The sequence below is a fragment of the Gopherus flavomarginatus genome, chromosome 25 (genome assembly GCF_025201925.1).
Source record: "Gopherus flavomarginatus isolate rGopFla2 chromosome 25, rGopFla2.mat.asm, whole genome shotgun sequence".
Lineage (NCBI taxonomy): Eukaryota > Metazoa > Chordata > Testudines > Testudinidae > Gopherus > Gopherus flavomarginatus.
In genome coordinates, this window is record NC_066641.1 from 8,083,662 (window position 1) to 8,102,193 (window position 18,532).

Sequence of the window (18,532 nt, forward strand, 5' to 3'; positions counted from 1 at the left end):
GAATTGCTAGTGGAAATGGCGCCGATTCTCTCGTTCGCCACGGTGGAGTGACTCCTAAAGGGCTGGGGGAGGAAAGAGTTTTGGGGATCCGGAGGTTATTTTTCGCTGGGGCTGGGACAGTGACGGGGGCTTTTTCTTCCTCTGCAGTTGGAATGCTGCCATTGGAGAAAACAAAACATATGTTGCCTAAAAACTAAAATAAACCGAAACAGCAATGGCCAAACTACCCCCCCAGATACCTTCCTCGGGACCCAAGTGACATGAGCTCGCCAAAGTCGGGAGGTTGTTTAAACCTCATTCCCCTTTGTTCACTTGTTCCATTTCCTTCAGCTGGAAGCTGGTCAATTACCCTTCCCGCTCCGAGGCATTTTCGATGGGCCGGTCCCCGGTGCAATTGCCCCATGTAGATTGAAGGCCCTGATTTAAATAGTTAAAGGGACCATCCTGGGGTGGCCGAGATGGCCCCCCCCACGTGTGTGCTGGACGGAGGCGTTCCACTCACAGGACATGGGATGGGGTTGGGTGCGCTCTGGTCTGCGGACACGGAGTTCCTCGCCAGCACACAGCCCTGCGTTGGCCTCGAAGCACAGCTAGCGGTTTTTTGTGTCCCCGGGCCCTTTGGTGATGCTCAGGGCTGGATCTCAGGGGGACGCGGGTTCTAGGCTTCCACCATCAGCCTGTCAGCTAGGCCCTGCTGCTCGTCGTCATGGGGTTCCCTGTCCTGGTCCCACAGCCTGCAAGATCCTCTGCAAACATCCAGGTCCGAACCCGAATACAACCCGTTTGTGCCATAGGTTTGTTCAGGTCTCTGCATCTCTCTTTCCCCCGCTCCCTGAACAAACACACGAGGGCATTGCTCTGCCGGTGGTCCCTGGGCTGTCACTTGGCAGCTGGTCGTGATCCAGGGGCTTTGCTGGGAGAGACGGGGACGCCCCCTCTCTCCCGCTCTCGTGAAGCAGCTGGAAGCACACCCAGGATCACAGTTAACTCAGCCAGGCCCAGTATAAACCCGAGAGATAATGGGAGGCAAGCACATAGCGAAGGCACAAACAGAGACGGGGCAGGGCTGGCCGTGTGCCCAAGGTGGGTGCAAGGATGTTTCGTGCCCTAGGCGAAACTTCCACCTTGCACCCCCCACCCCGAGCCCTGTGGCAGCTCTCTGCCCCCCCCTCCGCCCTGAGGCGCCCCCCCCCGTGTCAGCTCCCCCCGGCCTGGGGAGCCCTGCGGCAGCTCCCCGCCCCAGCTCACCCCTGCCCCACCTCCTCCCCGAGCACGCCGTCGCTGCTCCTCTTCTCCTGCCTCCCAGGCTGGCGGTGCCAATCAGCTGTTTGGCGCTGCAAGCCTGGGAGGGAGAGAAGCAGAGTGGGGCGGCGTGCTCAGAGGAGGAGACGGATCAGAGGCAGGGACGCCCAGAGGATTCAGGGGGCCTGAGGTCTTCGGCGGCAGGGGCCCCTGCTTCGGTGGTAATTTGGCGGCAGGCGGGGGTCCTTCTGCTCCGGGACCTGCTGCCGATGTGCCCCGAAGACCCGCGGCGGGGACCCCCCCCGCTGCCAAATTACTGCCAAAGCGGAACCCGTCGCCGAAGTGCTGGGTCTTTGGTGGTAATTCGGCGGCGGGGGGTCCTTCCGTCCTGGAGCAAAAGGACCCCCCACTGCTGAATAGCCGACAACGACCTGGGACAGAAGAAGCTCCAGGGGCCCGGGCCCCATGAGAGTTTTCCGGGGCCCCCAGAGCGAGTGAAGGACCCCGTTCCGGGGCCCCAAAAAACTCTTGGGGCCCCTGCAGGACCCGAGGCCTGGGGCATATTGCCTCACTTGCCCCCTCCTCTGGGCAGCCCTGAGCAGAGGTGAGCTGGGGCGGGGAGCAGTTCCCCTGCGTGCCGCGCTCCCCCTTACTTGCTGCAGGCAGCCCTCCCCGTGCCCCCCTGCCCCAGGTCCCTCCACCCAAATGCCAGCGGCGACCAGGGCGGTCGAAGATCTGGCTGCCGCAGTCGCCGCCGAAGGACCTGAAATGCCGCCCCCCAAATGCTAGTGCCGGTTGCCTAATGGGCTGCACCGGCCCTGTGTGTGCCCGTCCAGGGAATCCATCTGGCGGGTTTAACTGTGAAGTTGCTGGGGTCAGCCATGGCCGCGGCAGAGACGTCTCTTATCCCCGATCAGCCTGAGCTGCTGCCCCAGGCTTCTGCAGTGAGGCTCAGCTCCCCGGCGTGGGTTGCTGCATGGACAGGGGCTTCCGTGCCCAGCAGAGGGGGCGAGGCTGGAAGCCCCGAGGGGACACCTCGCTTGGGGACTACGTGGGCTGAACAAATCCGTGAAACTCACTGGACGTGGAACGAAGTCTGGGTCTTGGAGTGTCAGCGCCGAGTAGGGAGGGTGCTCACTGGAGGTGCGGGGGAGAACAGGGCATGCTGGGGGGCACCCTTTCCTCGGGTGCTAGAGCTGAGCAGAGGTGGAAGTAGGGGGAGGTTCTCCTGCGATGCTAGGGGAGGGGCCGGGGCATGCGCCCTCCTGGGTGCCAGGGCTGGTCCGGTTCTCCCTGGGGTGCCGGAGCTGACGTGTTACCCACCGTATCGGAATTCAGTAGTGGGAGTTGGGGGGTGGATCCCAGCCCATCCAAGGACAGGAGCTCGAGAGGTGCCAGGCTGTGGGGCTGCGATAGCGCTGTGACGGGAGTCAGCAAGCTCCCCCTGTCCTCCGAGCCACGACTGTAGGGACCACCAGTCGCCAGCCACATGCTGCTTCCCCCCCCCCACCCTCCAAGCCCCTTGCTAGGACCGAGCTTTGGGCTAGTCTGCTTGTTTGACGCCTGCGGTGGAAGAGAGCGCCCCCTCTCTGGCTAGTGCTGTCCTAGCAAGTCCTGTTCCTGGCGGGCTAGGGCTGCCCAGCCACACCTGAGCTGCTGCCACGTCCTCCTCTCTCGCTTACGTAGCTTCTTACCCTTGTCTCTTTCTTCCCCACCCCTATCCCTCCTTCCTTCCTTCCTTTCTGCAGCAGCTGCTCCCCCAGCACAGAGCCCTGGCCATGGACGGCTCGGCTAGCCAGCTCAGCCTCTATACCTCCCCGTCCCTGCCCAACATCTCCCTGGGACTGCAGGCAACGGTCACCGTGACCAACTCGCACCTCAACGTGAGTACGGGCGCAAACGTGTGGCAACCCGCCCTCTCCCCGGCCCCGTGCGAGGATGGAGGCAGCAGGGGGAACAGGAGCAGCGCTCCGTACAGGACGGCAGCGCCTGGCGCTAGGGAGAGCAAGGCAGACCGTGCCCGTGCCGGGGAGGGTGCACCCTCGGGGCTCACCAGTGCTGCGTTATCCTGTGTGCCGGTACTGGGCAGGGGCAGCGTGTTGCCACTCTGAGCTGGGAGCTGTTTCACACCCATTTCGCACGGATGGAAAGGACAGTGGGGAAGCCCGGCAAGGAACCCAGGAATCCGGGCCCCCGCACCACTAGAGATAAGCTTGACCTTGCAGTGGGGGTCATTAATAGGCAGACTGGGGGTCAAATCCAGACCGCTGGATGCTTTTGAATGGACCCTGAAATCTTTTCATTTACTTATTCTCATTATTGTTGGAGGTGGTTTTTAAATGGTTTTCTCTGTATCTGCCACCCGGCCCTCTGCCAGCCTGTGCGGTCAGACAGCCGTGCATGGCCAGGTCCCGCCCTGCTCCCAGAGCAGAGCTGCAAGCTCTGGGACTCAGTGCAGCCTGGAACTGGGACCATAGTTTGGGGATGTGTGGGGCCAGTGGGCCGAGGTGTGGGGACTTCCAGCCCAGTCAGAGTGGGGAGTTTTCTGATCACCCGCCGCTGCCCGCGAATGGGCCTGTGAGCTAGCTAGGGATGAGCTCGCAGAGGGAGGTGTGGGGCTGTTCGCCTGGCCTGGGGATGTGCCCTCAGGAGTGAGCTGGACTCCAGACAGAGAAGCCCCTTGTGACTGGCTGCGTCTCTCTGGGACCCCACTGTCCCACCGGCGGGTCAGGCTGCTTCCATCCCCAAGGGAGGGAGGCACTTTATCCAGACAGGCCAAGCTGCTTTGGGGACCCAGTTCTGACCTGTCTGATTCTGCGCACGCCCTGGGCTGAGGGGCCGACTTCAGTTTGGTGGTGCTGGTACCGGCCGGAGGCTGCGCTATCCCCCTTGGCCTGGTCCCACCGGCTCCGCTTGCTGGCGTGCTGCCTGCGACAGTGGGTCGAACCAAATGTAGCTGTGCCAGGGAGGCTGAGGAGTGCTCACCCTCCCGCCCGATGCCCCCCATCTCTCTCTCTCTCTCTCTCTCTCTCACACACACACACGCCCATCACAGACACGCCCATCACACACACACGTCCATCACACACACACGCCCATCACAGACAGACACACGTCCATCACACACACACGCCCATCACAGACAGACACACGTCCATCACACACACACACACACACATGCCCATCACAGACAGACACACGTCCATCACACACACACACACACACACACACGCCCATCACAGACAGACACGTCCATCTCACACACACACACACACACACACACACACACACACACACACACACACACCCATCACACACGTGCGCACACACTCACATGTCCATCAGACACACACCCAGGTCCATCACACACCCAGACCTACACCAGTCCATCACACACACAAATGTCCATCTTTGTCTCTCTCACACACACTCAGGTCTGCCCTCTCCGCCCCCCCCCCCACATGTACATGCCCACACCCACAGGTCCATCAGACACACATCCACACACACCCCCGGCCATCACACCCCACCCATCATGCTGCCCTCACCAAACACCCGCCCATCCCACACAGGTGCTACTGAAGAACCCGATGCAGAAAGGCCTTTGCAACTTGGCGCTTTGGAGCATGAGTCTCGGTGGCATTTAGGGCCCTAAGATCATTGGGCTCAGTACGGGGGTAAGCGGGTAAAACTCTCGGGCCCGGGTGGTACAGATGGTCTCCTCTGGTGGCTCTGTGAACCCCAGACCTGCTCCGATTCCTGGCAGCAGGGCTCTCCTGGTTGGAGAGCTGTGTCTGGCCCAAAGATACCTAACCGTGCCTCGTACTGCCTGATTAACCCCCCCACCTTGTTTGGAAGTGATTGTCCTTCCAGCTGGCCCCCTCCTTCCCTCTGTTACTATCTGCAGCCCAGCAGACAGACGGGGGCGTCTGTTACCTTTGGCTTTCCTCAGCTGCTTCTGGCACTGTTGGTTTTAAACCGTAATTAGCAAATCCGAGCAAAGAATAATACTAGAGAAACGGACTGTTCCCCAAAAACACAACAGCCCGGCTTTAGGGTGGGCCCAGGTCCCGGCTGCGGAATGGGTCCTGGGCTCACAGCTGGCAGGAGTAGGGCACTCGCTGCCTCGTTTCTAGTGGGGTTTGGCCCACAGCTCCGATTCTCCCATGCTCGGGCGATGCCTGGGAGAGAGCAGGGGTGGGGGGCTACAGGGCGGGGTTCAGGTGCGTTGGCAGAGCGGTGGGTGTGGAAGCACCGGAGGCTGGTGTGATGGTGCATTGGCAGAGTTTGCTGCGTGCTCCAGCTACACCCTTTGCTTCCATGAGCAGCTTAGGCAAAGTGGAGACCTCGTCCCCTTGAGCCGAGGGACCGAGCAGCTGTTCGGATGGGAAGGGGCTTGGTGGGGGAGGATTTGTCCGGCCCGGAGATAAAGCCAGTTCCTGGGGCTGGAGCCAAGAGGCCGCTGGTCACTCCAGAGTAACTGAGCCGAGTGAGTCCATCTGTCCAGCCAGGGTCTGTCTAGAACAGGGTTTTTTAACCTGGGGTCCATGGAGGCCTGAGGGCCTAGACTGTGTCTAAGATTTCCGGAGGGGAAAAGGCAGAAAACGCTTGGGGTGGACCGTGGAGAGCCCAGGATTTCAGGTGTGCAGCAGCGTGGGCACGCCGGGCATGGCTCTGCGGTGGCGGGGGCCTCCCTGGTGGTGATAATGGTTGTGACGCCGGTTGGCAGAGTGGTTCCTTCAGCTCAGGCTGAGGGTGTCAGCTCCAGGGCTTAACCCTTGATAACACGGGTGGTTCCAGGCGGATCTAGGGACGGGCACCCAGCTCCTCAAGCTGTGCCTGCTTGCAGGGCCATGAGGCGCGCTGCTGCTATCCAAGGTGCACAGGGCATGGGACACGTCCTGGCACTGAGCCCCTGGGTAACTCAGCTTTGTCGGCTCCACCTGCACTGGGGCAGGGCCTTGCGGCCATCTGGGGACAGGGGCAGAGATGGGGACAGAACTGGATGTGGCTGGGGGGGGCTTTACTTGATTCATGGTCCTAATACCCCTCTTCCCCATTGGTAACCCCAGCAGGTTTGTGGTCCACAGGAGACCCTACTGCCCACTGCCCTGGCTGGGAGCCCCGAGCAGCCAGAGGTGTGTTTTGGGGAGGGGCGAGAGGATGTGATTGCCTCCCCCATCCCTGGCCAGCATTCAGGGGCAGGGCAAAGGTCTGCAGAGGAGCAGCCCCACCCCCCCGACACTCTCTATTCTCTCTCCTTCCTCCGCAGGCTTCCCCGAAGCTCTCCACCCAGCAAGAGGCGGAGCGCCAGGCCATCCAGTCGCTGCGCCAGGGTGGGGCCCTCACGGGCAAGTTCATGAGCACCTCGTCCATCCCCGGCTGCCTGCTGGGGGTCGCCCTGGAGGGAGAGACCAACAGCCATGGGCACGCCTCCCTGCTGCAGCACGTGCTGCTCCTGGAGCAGGCCCGCCAGCAGAACACGCTGATCGCCGGTGAGTGCGGGCGGGGGGCCCAGGCCATGCTGGCGTAGGGCAGGGCCAAGCTCGAGGCAGGCCAGAGGGCTCGTGGGATGGATAGCCTGTTGGGAAGGGAAGCTGCCTTGAGGTTGCAGCAGGGGGCTGGGGCGGAGGGTTCTGTTCCCGGTTGTGCCGCCGTCCTGCTGCCTGGAATAGCCCTTTGCGTGTTCAGCTACACCCCGTCGGCATGGCTCTCCGCGGTGCGCAGAAGGGGAAACGTAAGCAGCAGACCAACGCAGGGATGAGAACCCAGGAGTCCTGACTCCCATTCCAGTGCCTTGACCAGCAGCCCCTGTACCGCTGGATCAGGCTTCCTGTGCCAGGCTTGACCCTCTGCCCTCTCCTTCCAGTCCCGCTCCATGGCCAGTCCCCGCTGGTGACGGGCGAGCGCATCTCCACCAACATGCGGACGGTCAACAAGCTGCCCCGGCACCGGCCGCTGAGCCGCACCCAGTCGTCCCCGCTGCCCCAGAGTCCCCAGGCCCTGCAGCAGCTGGTCATGCAGCAGCAGCACCAGCAGTTTCTCGAGAAGCAGAAGCAACAGCAGCAGATTCAGCTTGGCAAGGTTGGCAGGGGGAATAGGGTGGGCAGGGCGGGTGGCTTGCAGGGCATGGGTGGATTGAACCTGTCAATCACCAGAGAAACCCCCCTCCCCTTACGCCCCCCCCCCTGCAGGTGGCACATCAGCTGCTGTACGTGGCCCGGGCACCAACCCCCTGTGCCCCTAGATGCCCCAAAGAACCTTTGCCCCTCTCTTTAAAGATCATCACCAAGACGGGCGAGCTGCCCCGCCAGCCCACCACGCATCCAGAGGAGACGGAGGAGGAGCTGACGGAGCAGCAGGAGGCGCTGCTGGAGGACACAGTGCCCCTGGGGCCAGTGGGTTTCGTGGTGGACGGCTCGCCGGAGAGCGAGAGCACGCAGGACGAGCTGGAGGAGGACGAGGGCGGCGAGCCAGTGAAGGACGAAGGGGGTGCGAGCGGGGACGAAGAAGAGCCCATTGACTCGCCAGAGGTGGAGGAGCTGGGCGTGGCTTACAAGCAGGTGAGCCTCTCCCACTGCTCCCCTAAATGAACCAGAGTCTCCTCTACTTTACTCCCCCTCTGACAGGAAAACAGCCCCTCTCCTTAGGCTGACAGGCAGATTCGAACCCAGGGCTGTCAGCACTGAGGCTGTGTGCCTCTACTGCTTGGTCTAAAGGAGTGACTCCCCCAGCTGGCACCTATAGTAGGCTCTTATCCTATTCTGTGCCTCTGCTACTGGAGGGCGACCCTGTGCTAGTGGGCAATGTGCCACCATAGGTGTGACCCCTGGGAGGAGGGCGCAGCTGTGGGAGATGCTCACCCCAAATGTTAACTCTAGCTGGCTGCCGGGGTCACGCAGTTCCAGCCAGGAATGGAGCAGCTGTTTGCCCTGGAGATCCTTCCAGCCTGCCTGGATCCAGGCGTGTATCCTTGGCCCATCACCGTGTGGGTCCGGATCCCAGCTTTCCCCATCCCCCATTGATGAGTCGCGCTCATGGCGGGCTGCTCTGGGGACTTGATGGGGAGGGGGCGTCCTTCTCTCCTGAGGCTCCCCACCGGGCTGCTGGGAGAGCCAGAGGGGCCGGGAGGTGGGGTGCTTGCCCCAGCCAGCTGGCTGTGGCGGGGCAGGGTAGCAGGCACTCGCCCCAGCCAGCTGGATCCAGCTTACGCAGACCGGGCTAGTGAGATCATCGGGCACCTGGGAGATGGCTAGTGCTGGCTCCTGACAAACCCCCCAGGCCGGCAGTGGAAAGTGGCCCCAGTCGCAGGGCTGAGGGCATGAGCAGAGCAGAGTCGCAACCGGCGGAGGGGCAAACGCTTGGCTGCAGTCCTGGCCTGCTCGCATGCCCGGCCACGCTCTGGTGCAGATGCCCACGTCGCGTGCCTAGCCGCACGTGCCCCCGGGGCGCTCTCACGCCTGATCGCACCCTCCCAAAGCTCTGCGCCCTCTGGCTCGGCCCTGGCACCTGCTGCCCACCCTACCCAGCTCCAGCCATTCAAGCCAGCTCCTCCCAGCTCTCTGCGGCTTTCAACTCCGCCTCTGCCGCGTCTGCTGCCTGCCAAGCCGGCTCCCCATTCATCAGAGACGGCTCTGAGGGGCGAGTGACTCATCCACCCCCCTGCATCACCCGCTTCGCTCCCCGCTTCCGGCCCCGGCACAGCTCCCCCCCACCATTGTAACCAGCTGCTGCGGCTTCTGAGGCATGACTCATCCAAAGCCTCTCGCATCCCGGCTGCTGAATATTTGATCACTGTGCGGGCGGGAGTGCATGGGGACGTGCGGCGCGGAGCGATGAGTCTCTTTCCCCGCAGGGCACGGGGTTTGTAAAAGGGGAGCGGGTGGGTGGGAACCGCTGGCGTCTCAGCAGTGCCAATGTCGCACTGTGGGTGCTGTCGGGGCCCGGCATAAGGATAGGGATAGACCTGGGAACTGAACCCCCGAGCCAGCCCACGCCCATAACCTCATCCCCGAGGTTCCTGGGTCTTTGCAGGCTGGTGTCCTACAGGGTTATAAACACAGCGCAGAGGGAAGGGGCTGGGGGAGCCTGGCTGCAGGGCAAGCATGGATGCTGCTTCCTGGGTATGTGGGGCATCGAAAGCCAAACAGATGCTTCAGCGGGAGGTGGGATGGGGCAGATTTGGATACGTGTGAGTGCCCAGAGCTGGCTCAGAGGGACCCGAGGCTTCCACTGTGCACTGCACGGACCCTGTCCCTGCCCTACAGAATATACAGTCTTAATAGGCAGATCAGACAAAGGGTGGGAGGGGGAAACTGAGGCACAGAGTGGGGACGGGGCGGGTCAGTGGCAGAGCCGGGAACAGAACCTGCATCCCAGCTTGCTGCCCTGCCGCTGACCCCTGCTGCCTGTGGAAGGCTCGGCCAGGGTGAATTTCCGGCCCTGTGTACATCCCCTCTCCGCACCATGTTCTGGCAGGTGTTCCCCGATGCTCAGCAGCTGCAGCCCATCCAGCTCTTCCCAGCTTCCCTGACCATCACCACCCTGCCTCACCAAGCACTGAGCCGGACCCAGTCCTCGCCCGCCACTGCGGGCATCAAGAACACGGCAGCTGAACCCCCGGTCAAACACTTGTTCACTACTGGTAAGAAGTTATGTGCCCCCAGGTCACCTGGGGGGGAAAACAGCCCAAGCCACGCCCACAGCCCACGCTCCACCCTCACAATGCCAAAGTGGGGTGCCACTCTCAGTAACCCGTGCAGAACCGCATCATGTGATCATCCCTCTCCTTTCACGAGTGCTTTGATCAGCTGGGGAACCGCTAATCCAACCCATCATCCTTAGACTTCAGAGTGAACGCCCCGCCGAGCTGAATGAGGCAGCTCATGCCTTCTTCGTGTGCTTGTCTGCAGACTCAGGCGGACATCGGGGTGTGGCTTGCGCCTGGGTCAGCTTTGGAGGGTTTCTTGTGCAGCCCTCAGACCTAGAAACTTTTATATGATTGAGAAAATGAAAATGTCAGATTCTGGAGCAGGATCTGGCAGGAAGAGCCTAGATTGGCCAAGGCAGCCCAGTTCTCTCGGCTTTTCCAGACAATCTGCCTTAGAAAAGAGATGTCCACTTGCTCTATTGCTGACCCAGGCCACGGTGCAATAAAAAATCCACGGCACCGAGTCACAGAGCCTGGGGCAGCTGGCTTGGGCTGCGAGTATAAAATTACAGTGTTGAGGTTCAGGGGCAGGCTGGAGCCTGGGCTCCGGGACGCTCCCCGCTCGCAGGTCTCGGAGCCTGGGAAGAGCCCACACATCTACACTACAGTTTTATAGCCCTGCAAGCCTGGACCAGCCTCGGCCGCATTGCGGGTCTTTAACTGCAGCGTAGCGGCACCCAGAGAAGGTGATTAGATGGTGCAGCCCGTCTCCGTGGGGCAGCAGCGGGGAACGTAGGCGCCGACTCTGGGGGTGCTCTGGGGCTGGAGCACCCATGGGGGAAAATTGGTGGGTGCTCAGCACCCAGCCGCAGCTTCCTGCCCTGCCCCCCCACCCCAGCTCGCCTCCGCCACCTCCCCTGAGCGCGCTGTGTGCCCGCTTTTCTTCCCAGCACTTGCGCCGGGTCGGCTGGGAGGGAGGGGGGAAGAGGGAAAAGGTGGGTGAAGAGGCGCTGCCGGGGCGGGGATCTGGGGAAGGGGTCCAACAGGGGCAGGGAGGGGGTGGAGTTGGGGCAGGGACTTTGGGGAAGGGTTCGGGAGGAGTTGGGGAAAGGGTGGAGTCAGGGCGGGGGGGTGCAGGGAAAGTTGGTGCCTCTGGCGGGGAATGAACCCCGGGGCCTCTGTTTCCAAACGCACGTGGTGATACGGTCCAGCTCCATTAGCCAAGCGCAGCAGCCTGTCTGTGCTCCCAGCCGCCACGCCAAGTAGGGCGCGTCACACCCACCCGCTGTCCCCAGGAAAGCCTCCAGGGCTGTGCCCCAGGCCACTGGCTGCCCCCCAGCCAGAAGGGTCTTGCTGCTATGGGGTTCCTGCCGTCCAGCCCGTACTTCCTGTCCCTTCCCTCGTCTCTCCCCCAGGCGTGATCTACGACACATTCATGCTGAAGCACCAGTGTATGTGCGGGAACACTAACATTCACCCAGAGCATGCTGGGAGAATCCAGAGCATCTGGTCCAGGCTCCAGGAGACCGGCTTGCTGAGCAAGTGCGAGGTGAGGATCCTAGGGAGGAGGCTGGGGGAACGTGGGGACTCAGGCAGCAGCAATCATGCAGAAAGTGTCAAGGGACCATGTGTGGCTGAGGCCTTGGGTTACTGTTCCACCTCAGAGATTGCAACCGCGGCACCCCGGCACTGTCTCCTACGTCTCCACGGCAGAGGTAGCTCCAGTGATCGGCACCCGCCCACGCGTGAGCAGCCTCAGGGCAGTGCCTTGGCCAAGTCACGGGGCCCTCGCTGGCTCTGTGTTCCCCAGGTGTGTCGCTGAGACTTCTGGGGGCACAGTTCCCGGTTCTTGGGGCTGCTCTGCACTGAGCCGCTCTGTGATTCTTCCCCAGTGCCTTGTGGGAGAACTCGTGTGTACTTCTGGGGCTGTGGGGGGGCTTGTGGGACGGCTGGAGGACTCAGCGTGCAAAGGATTTAGCCTGCGTTCTCGCTGTGAAGTGAGGTTACCGGCCCGAGTGAAAGCTCTGAGCCCCAGCTCTGCCAGCCCGCCGGGGTTGAAAGTCCCACCAAATCCGGGCAAGAGGGTTTGGGGTGTGGCCACGGGCAGTGCAGACGTAGCCCTTCCTAGCACAAGAGACTTGGGCAGGGACGGACCCTCCCCAGCTTCATCCAGCCCAGCCAGCTGCCTGCTAGAGGTGTCGGTAAGATCGGATTCCCCCCATGTGGAGCAGCCTGCCCTGCAAAGGGGATGGGGGGGGCAATAACCCACTGAAAACCCGCCACCCCTCCCAGCCTAGGAGTATGGTGGGGTGGGGGCGTGGCTGGAGTGTTCTGTGCTGCTGCTCTTCTCTGCTGCCCAGGGCCTGTAGGGGGCGATAGGAAGTGCAGTATAGGTTCAAGCAGCTCTGGGGTGGCTCCGAATTACTGCCAGGGCTGGAGAGGGCTCTGCATAGCCTCCAAATACAGGGAGCACACCCACTGCAGCCCTGCCCCACGGGAAGGGACCCCAGTCTGCTATGTGGATCCCCATGGGGCTGACCGGTCCCCAGCACCAGAGGTAAATGCCTCCTGGCTGAAGCATCCATGATCCAGCCACCCCCTGGCTGCAGCTCACTCCGTTCAGAACCAGGGTTGTCACCTCTGAGGTGCAAAAACCCAGGACCCCCGGGCTGATCCTGCGCCCCTCGAAGTGGGCTGCTGGCCGTGTGCCCCAAGCACCCAGACAGGTTTCTCAGCCCAGCTAGCTCCATAAAGCCACGATCCTGGGATTGTCTGGCCAGGCACGGCCTCACTCATCCGGCTCTCTCTGCTAGCGGATCCGGGGCAGGAAAGCGACGCTGGATGAAATCCAGACGGTCCATTCGGAGCATCACACGTTGCTGTACGGAACCAGCCCCCTCAACCGACAGAAACTCGACAGCAAGAAGCTGCTAGGTAGGCGGCCCTGGCAGTGCCCCATCTGAGGGTGATTTAGGGCCCTGCCCGCTCCCACCAAGTCCCTGAGCGTTGAGCTGTTGGCTACGGCGGAAGGCGGAGGGAGTTGTTCATGCTCCCTGCCTAGTGTGCGGGGCGAGGGCAACGTTTTCTTTACGGTAGCTGTGTTTTTTTTTTTAATCTAGCAGAGGCAGCACTGTCTAATGGTTAGAGCAGGGACCAAGGAGTCAGGACTCCTGGGTTCTTTTCTTGGCTCTGAGAAGGGAGCGAGGCCTGTTGGTTAGAGTGGGGGACACAGGGAGTGAGGACTTCTGGGTTCTTTTCCTGGCTCTGGGAAAGCAGCGAGGGCTATTGGTTAGAGCGGCGGGAGTAGGGACTTGGAGTCGGGACTCCTGGGTTCTATCGCTGGCTCAGGGAGGGGAATGCATCATAGGGGTTAGAGCAGGGGGGGTCTGGGAGTCAGGGGAACTGGGTTCTTTTCCTGGGTCTGGGAGGGGAGTGTTACCTATGGGTTAGAGCAGGGGCACTGGGTTCTTTTTCTGGCTCTGAAAGGGAGGGTGACCTGGGGGGCAGCGTGGGGGCTGGGGACTCTTTCTGCTACGGTGAGCGATTGAATGTTGGACTCACTAGACCAAGTCCAGTCCGTTCCAACGGCAGCAGCTGGGACACAACCTCGGTGGGCCCGGTGGGGAGATGTGTCATGGCAACTCCTACGCCCCTGTGTCCAGATCCCCCCCATTTTTACCTCTTCCCAGTCCAGATCTCGAGGGGCGGGGTGAGGGGGACCGTGCCCTCCCCAGGCAGGGGCGTGGGCTCTTGGCTGTCTGTCACTGCTCCCTCTGCTCTGCCCAGGTCCCATCAGCCAGAAGATGTATGCGGTCCTGCCCTGCGGCGGCATCGGGGTGAGTAGCTCCTCGGGGGTGGGGTAGGGGGCTCTGTGCCACGCTCCCAGGGCGGCCCAGTAACGGCCCGGCTTGCTTTCTGGGCAGGTGGACAGCGACACGGTGTGGAACGAGATGCACTCGTCCAGCGCTGTCCGCATGGCCGTGGGCTGCTTGGTGGAGTTAGCCTTCAAGGTGGCCTCGGGAGAGCTCAAGGTGAGTGTCCCGCGCGCAGCCAGGGGTTCAAGGGCGCTCCATCGTGCATGGCCACTGCAACGGCCTGCCATACTGTAGCACCTAGGGGCCCAAGTCATGGTGCTAGGCACTGTCCGCTCGCAGAACAACAAGACTCTCCCTGTCCCCAGGGGCTTGCCATAGCTGGAGGGGTTGTCCCTTTAGCTCAGGGAGTAGGGGATTGTGATTTTGGTGCTGGGGGTCCCGAATTCACATGGAGCTGGTTCACATAGAGGATAACAGCCTACTGCTGCTAGCAACTCAGGGAGTTCTCCATCAGCTCTCCGGGAAGAGAGCTATGCTGTGGAGATGGGCTCTCACTGATCCGTGTAGGGGGCCATCAGAAGGAGTGGCAGCGGAGAAAAGGGGTGGCAAAGGACAGTCTCCCTTGAATGCAGTCGCTCGTGTATTTGCCCCCGGCCTGCTGGCACAGGATTATTCATCGCTGGGAGTCAGGGAGAATCAGGAATGGGGCTGTGTCAAAGTGGTGTCTCAGGGTTCAGTCCCGTCCAGCTCAAACACAGCGGGTTTGATCAGAGGCTGTCTCTATCAGCTGGCTGCTGCTGCGCTCCCCTTTCCCCCAGGAACCAATAGATGGGGACCCAGCCTGGGACGGGAGGTGTCCAATATTCCCGTGGCACGGAGCATGCGGGGCATCTCCCGCCTGCGATCACGGAACCCATCTGTGGCAGCAACTGCTCACCCGGGAGGGGATTTCCAGGAAGAGGCACCTGGGAAAATCAGGCCCCACGTGGTCTTCGGAGCTTCTTTTAACACTATTCAGCCACTGGAAATGAAGAGGAGTCGCAGCCCTGTGACCGGCCTCTGGGGATCACAGTATCATCTAGGGGTTAGACAGGGAGGAGCAGGGCAGCAGCCCGCCCGGGGTCTCGTCTCAGCTTCGGAACGAGGCGTGTAGTCTTGTCGTTAGCGCAAGAGAGCAGGAGGCAGGACTCCTGGGTTCTGTTCCCAGCTCTGCCACGGATTCGCCGTGTGACCTCGAGCGAGTCCCTTTCCCACTTCCGAGGCACCTATCTCTCCCCCGAAAGGCACTGCTGTTTCTGCAATCCAGCCTCTTACATGAGCAAGACTCTGAGGATAATGATGCTGACGGAAGAGGCAGGGTAGAGTGGCGGCTGGGCTAAGAGGAACGGCAGCTTCCCTGCGGGGTGGGGGAGGGCATCTGTTGCTCGAGGGACTTTTGGGGGTCACCCTCCTGCTTGGAAATGACTTCTTCTGTTGTCATTTATTGTCTGTATTGGGTTGGGAGCCCCAGTGATGGACCCAGGCCCCCATTTGTGCCAGACACTGTCTCAGCACGGGACAGAAAGTCCCCAAGGCTCTTACAAGCTAAGTGAAAATAGCATCTCCGATCTCATGTCCCCTCCTGACGGTTCTGGCCGGCCCCAGGTCTGGCCCTGCCTTCCCTGTGTGCCGTTAGAACAGGGCGAGGGACCTTCGAACCTGGCTCACTCGTTTAACCCCCCCGCTCCCCCACCTCTCTGGTTCTCTGTGCAGAATGGATTTGCCGTCATCCGGCCCCCGGGGCACCATGCGGAAGAATCCACGGCCATGTAAGTGAGGGCAGGGGAAGGGGACAATGGCAAAGGGACCGAGAAGGACTGGCATCTGCCTAGTTCCAGCCTGGACTTCTCACCCCATTGGGGGAAGGGGGGGGGCCGTTGGGTTCTAACCAAGATCAGTCCCACGCCAGCCCTGGGATGAGATTTGGGGTGCCCCGCTTGAGATGCCGCCAAGGGGCCTGGTACTCAGGAAGTGCTGGGCATCGGCCCTATGACTGCCAGCCCCTTTGAAGGTGTCCTGAGCTGCGCACTCAGAATCCCTCTTTGCCTGGCTCCAGCACGATTCAGCAAAGGGGCTAGGACCTGATTTGGTCTCATCTCCACCAACCAGGCTAGATCCATTCTGTCCCTGGGGGATCTGCGGGGGCCCCCTGCATCTCCAGGGGATCGTCACGGGGTGTGGCAGCTGGCATGGCCCCTCCTTCGGGACCGAGGTGCAGGAATAAGAAGGGACCCCTGCCACTGTCACAGTAGAAGCCGTCCAGTCCTTGTCTGGGCAATGGATGAACCTGAGGTAGCAGCAGCTGTATTTAAACGAGAGGTGGGGGATCACGCTACACATCTGGATCTGGATTCACTCCTGTCCGGGCCAATTTGTCCCACCCACTGAGAATTCCTGTGGGGTGAGGGCCCATCAGCTGCCACAGGGGGTAGGGTGGAGCAGCCGCTGATTCAACCTTGGCATATGATCCCGGACACCTCACCAGCTGGTATAAGTTAGAGCAGCCCGTGAGCTGCTCTAAGTGTTGGCAAGAGGCGGAGACCAGTGCAGAGGCTCTCAGGAAACCCTGCAGGTGAAGCTGGTCCCCTGCACTGAGCTAAGGGATGTTGGCGCAAAAGAGAATCAGGGCTCGGCTCTGGCCCCATCTCTAGTTCTAGCAGCTGGGGCTCTAGGCTGCTTTCTCTGTCCAGTGCAGACAGGGAGTGTGTTCTGGGGCCTGTCCCAGCCCAGCACGTCACCGACCCTCCCCCTGCCCCGCACACCCAGTCCCCAACCCCCTAGCTGGTTGCCGGAGCAGTTCTGTGACGGGAATCTTGGAGGGGGCCTGTCTTCCCAGCCATCATTCCCGGAGCACCGCCCTGCTGCCGGCTTTTACCCACCAGGCCCCGTCGCTCTGTCCAGAGCAGGAGAAGATGACGTTTGGTGCTCTCCTGGCGCCAGAGCTGCCCCAGTGGTGTGGCGCTGAGCCGGCGGAGCAGTGGGGGGCACGGACAGCAGAGGAGCCCTAGCGTAGATGCAGGCAGATCAGTGGGGCCGGTTCCCCGCTGCCCTGGCGCTCGCGCTGGCTAGGAAGCGGTGACCCCATCTCTCTCCTCTCCTGCCTGCTCAGGGGCTTCTGCTTCTTCAACTCCGTCGCCATCGCTGCCAAGCTGCTCCAGCAGAAGCTCAGCGTCGGCAAGATCCTCATTGTGGACTGGGTAAGGAAGGCAGCCAGGCCAGCCGGAACGTACCTGCCATTGGCTGGGAACCAGATTCCTGCTCCCCTTGCAGGGGCTGGATCCTTCTCTCTCCAACCAGCCCTGCAAGAGAAAAAAAAAATCCCCTGCGTTCAGCTTGCCTTTGCCCCGTGTGATGGAGAACGAAGGGGGTTGTGGGGTTGACAGTGTGGACGCAGCTCTGATGGCAAAGCTGTGGCCGGCGTAACTTATCCCTGCAGTTTTGCAGGAGTAGCTGCGTCCACACTAGGGTCTCTAGCCAGCACAGCTGTGTCAATCGGGCGTCACACCTCTTCCTGCCCCCGATTGCCGTAATTATGCCAGCAAAGTGGTTTAGTGCAGACGCGGCCATGGCTGGGTCCGGTCGGTCCTCTCCCCGATCCCTGGGGTTCACCTAGACTAGCTACCCCGAGGTCAGAACTAGGGCGCCTGGGGTGAGACAGCTGACGAGTTACCTCTCGGGGTGGAACCACACCTTGCTTTGCAGTGAAGACCCAGCCCCTGGCCTGGTCCGACCCCACAGCCAGGTTTTGTCCATTCAGGTGTGTTTTTTTTTTTCGTCCTGACACGGGGATACCAGAGCAGTCCCCAGCGTGGGTGCAGTTTGGTCGGTATCACGGTGCTCCTATGGGACCAGCTGTTCTGGCAGTAGTGTGCCCACGCTCGGGGGCCTGCCCCTCACCATCTCCACCTGGCTCAAGCCGGACAGCTGCTGTGTGTAGACGAGCCCGGAGGTGTGTGGACAGGATGAGGCGGCCAAGTCCCTAAGAACTTTTCTCTGAAGGGGTTAAAGTGCCCTGGGCCAGCCTTCTCCCTTGTGCCGCTCTGTGCCCATCCCAAGCCCTGGTTTGGTTCAAAGCCCGGCTATAAAACCCCTCCTCCTCGCAGTCCAGCCAGGCTCCGCATCGCCAGTCGGCCAGATGCTGTCCTGCGCGAGACGAGCTGGGTCACACACTCACACTCACACGCACACACATTCCAGCTTTCTCTGTTCAGAAGGTAAAGACCCCAAGCCCCAGTATGTGACTTTCCCTTTGCAGGTGGTAACAGCCAGCTCCCGGTTCTCTGTACCACTCACATCAGCGATGCTTTCCCTTCCCCCCCCCTCAATGGGGATGAGGGGTTTGGGGTGCAGGAGTGGGCTCCAGGCTGGGAGCCCTGGGGCTGAGGGATTCGGAATGTGGGAGGGGGCTGCAGGTTGAGGCCGGGGGTTGGGGTGTGGGAGAGGGGTGAGGGCTCTGGGCTGGGGGTGCAGGCTCGGGGGTGGATCTGGGGAGGAGGGGTTTGGAGTGCAGAGGGGCTCCAGGTTTGGGGGCCTCAGGGCTGGGACAGGGGGGTTGGGGTGCAGGCTTACCTCGGGCGGCTCCCCGTCAGCAGTGCAGCGTGGGGGCTAGGGCAGGCTGCCTGCCTGTCCTGGGTCACCGCACTGCGCCCCAGAGGGCTCCTAGGGCGGAGGCTCCGCAGTGCATGTGGCTCTCGACCTAGACCCCAGCTCCCATTGGCGAGTTCCTGGCCAATGGGAGTGGAGAGCCAGTGCTTGGGGTGGGGGTAACGCACGGAGCCCAGTGGCC

At 61.8% G+C, this 18,532-nt stretch overlaps 1 protein-coding gene across 8 annotated transcripts in view; it reads left to right on the forward strand.

Annotated features, from left to right (window-relative positions):
• Positions 1–18,532, forward strand: part of HDAC5 (histone deacetylase 5) — an 87,419-nt gene that overhangs the window by 59,534 nt on the left and 9,353 nt on the right. For 3 of the 8 annotated variants that reach the window (XM_050934687.1, XM_050934684.1, XM_050934686.1), the window contains 11 exons: positions 2,991–3,125; positions 6,515–6,737; positions 7,112–7,326; positions 7,437–7,805; positions 9,721–9,886; positions 11,308–11,441; positions 12,706–12,826; positions 13,679–13,728; positions 13,816–13,923; positions 15,460–15,515; positions 16,856–16,943. In XM_050934687.1, coding sequence (XP_050790644.1) covers positions 2,991–3,125; positions 6,515–6,737; positions 7,112–7,326; positions 7,437–7,805; positions 9,721–9,886; positions 11,308–11,441; positions 12,706–12,826; positions 13,679–13,728; positions 13,816–13,923; positions 15,460–15,515; positions 16,856–16,943 — 1,665 coding nt within the window. The remainder of the gene's footprint in view (positions 1–2,990; positions 3,126–6,514; positions 6,738–7,111; positions 7,327–7,436; positions 7,806–9,720; positions 9,887–11,307; positions 11,442–12,705; positions 12,827–13,678; positions 13,729–13,815; positions 13,924–15,459; positions 15,516–16,855; positions 16,944–18,532) is intronic. The other 5 variants (XM_050934685.1, XM_050934693.1, XM_050934688.1 and 2 more) reach the window with 4 other exon arrangements.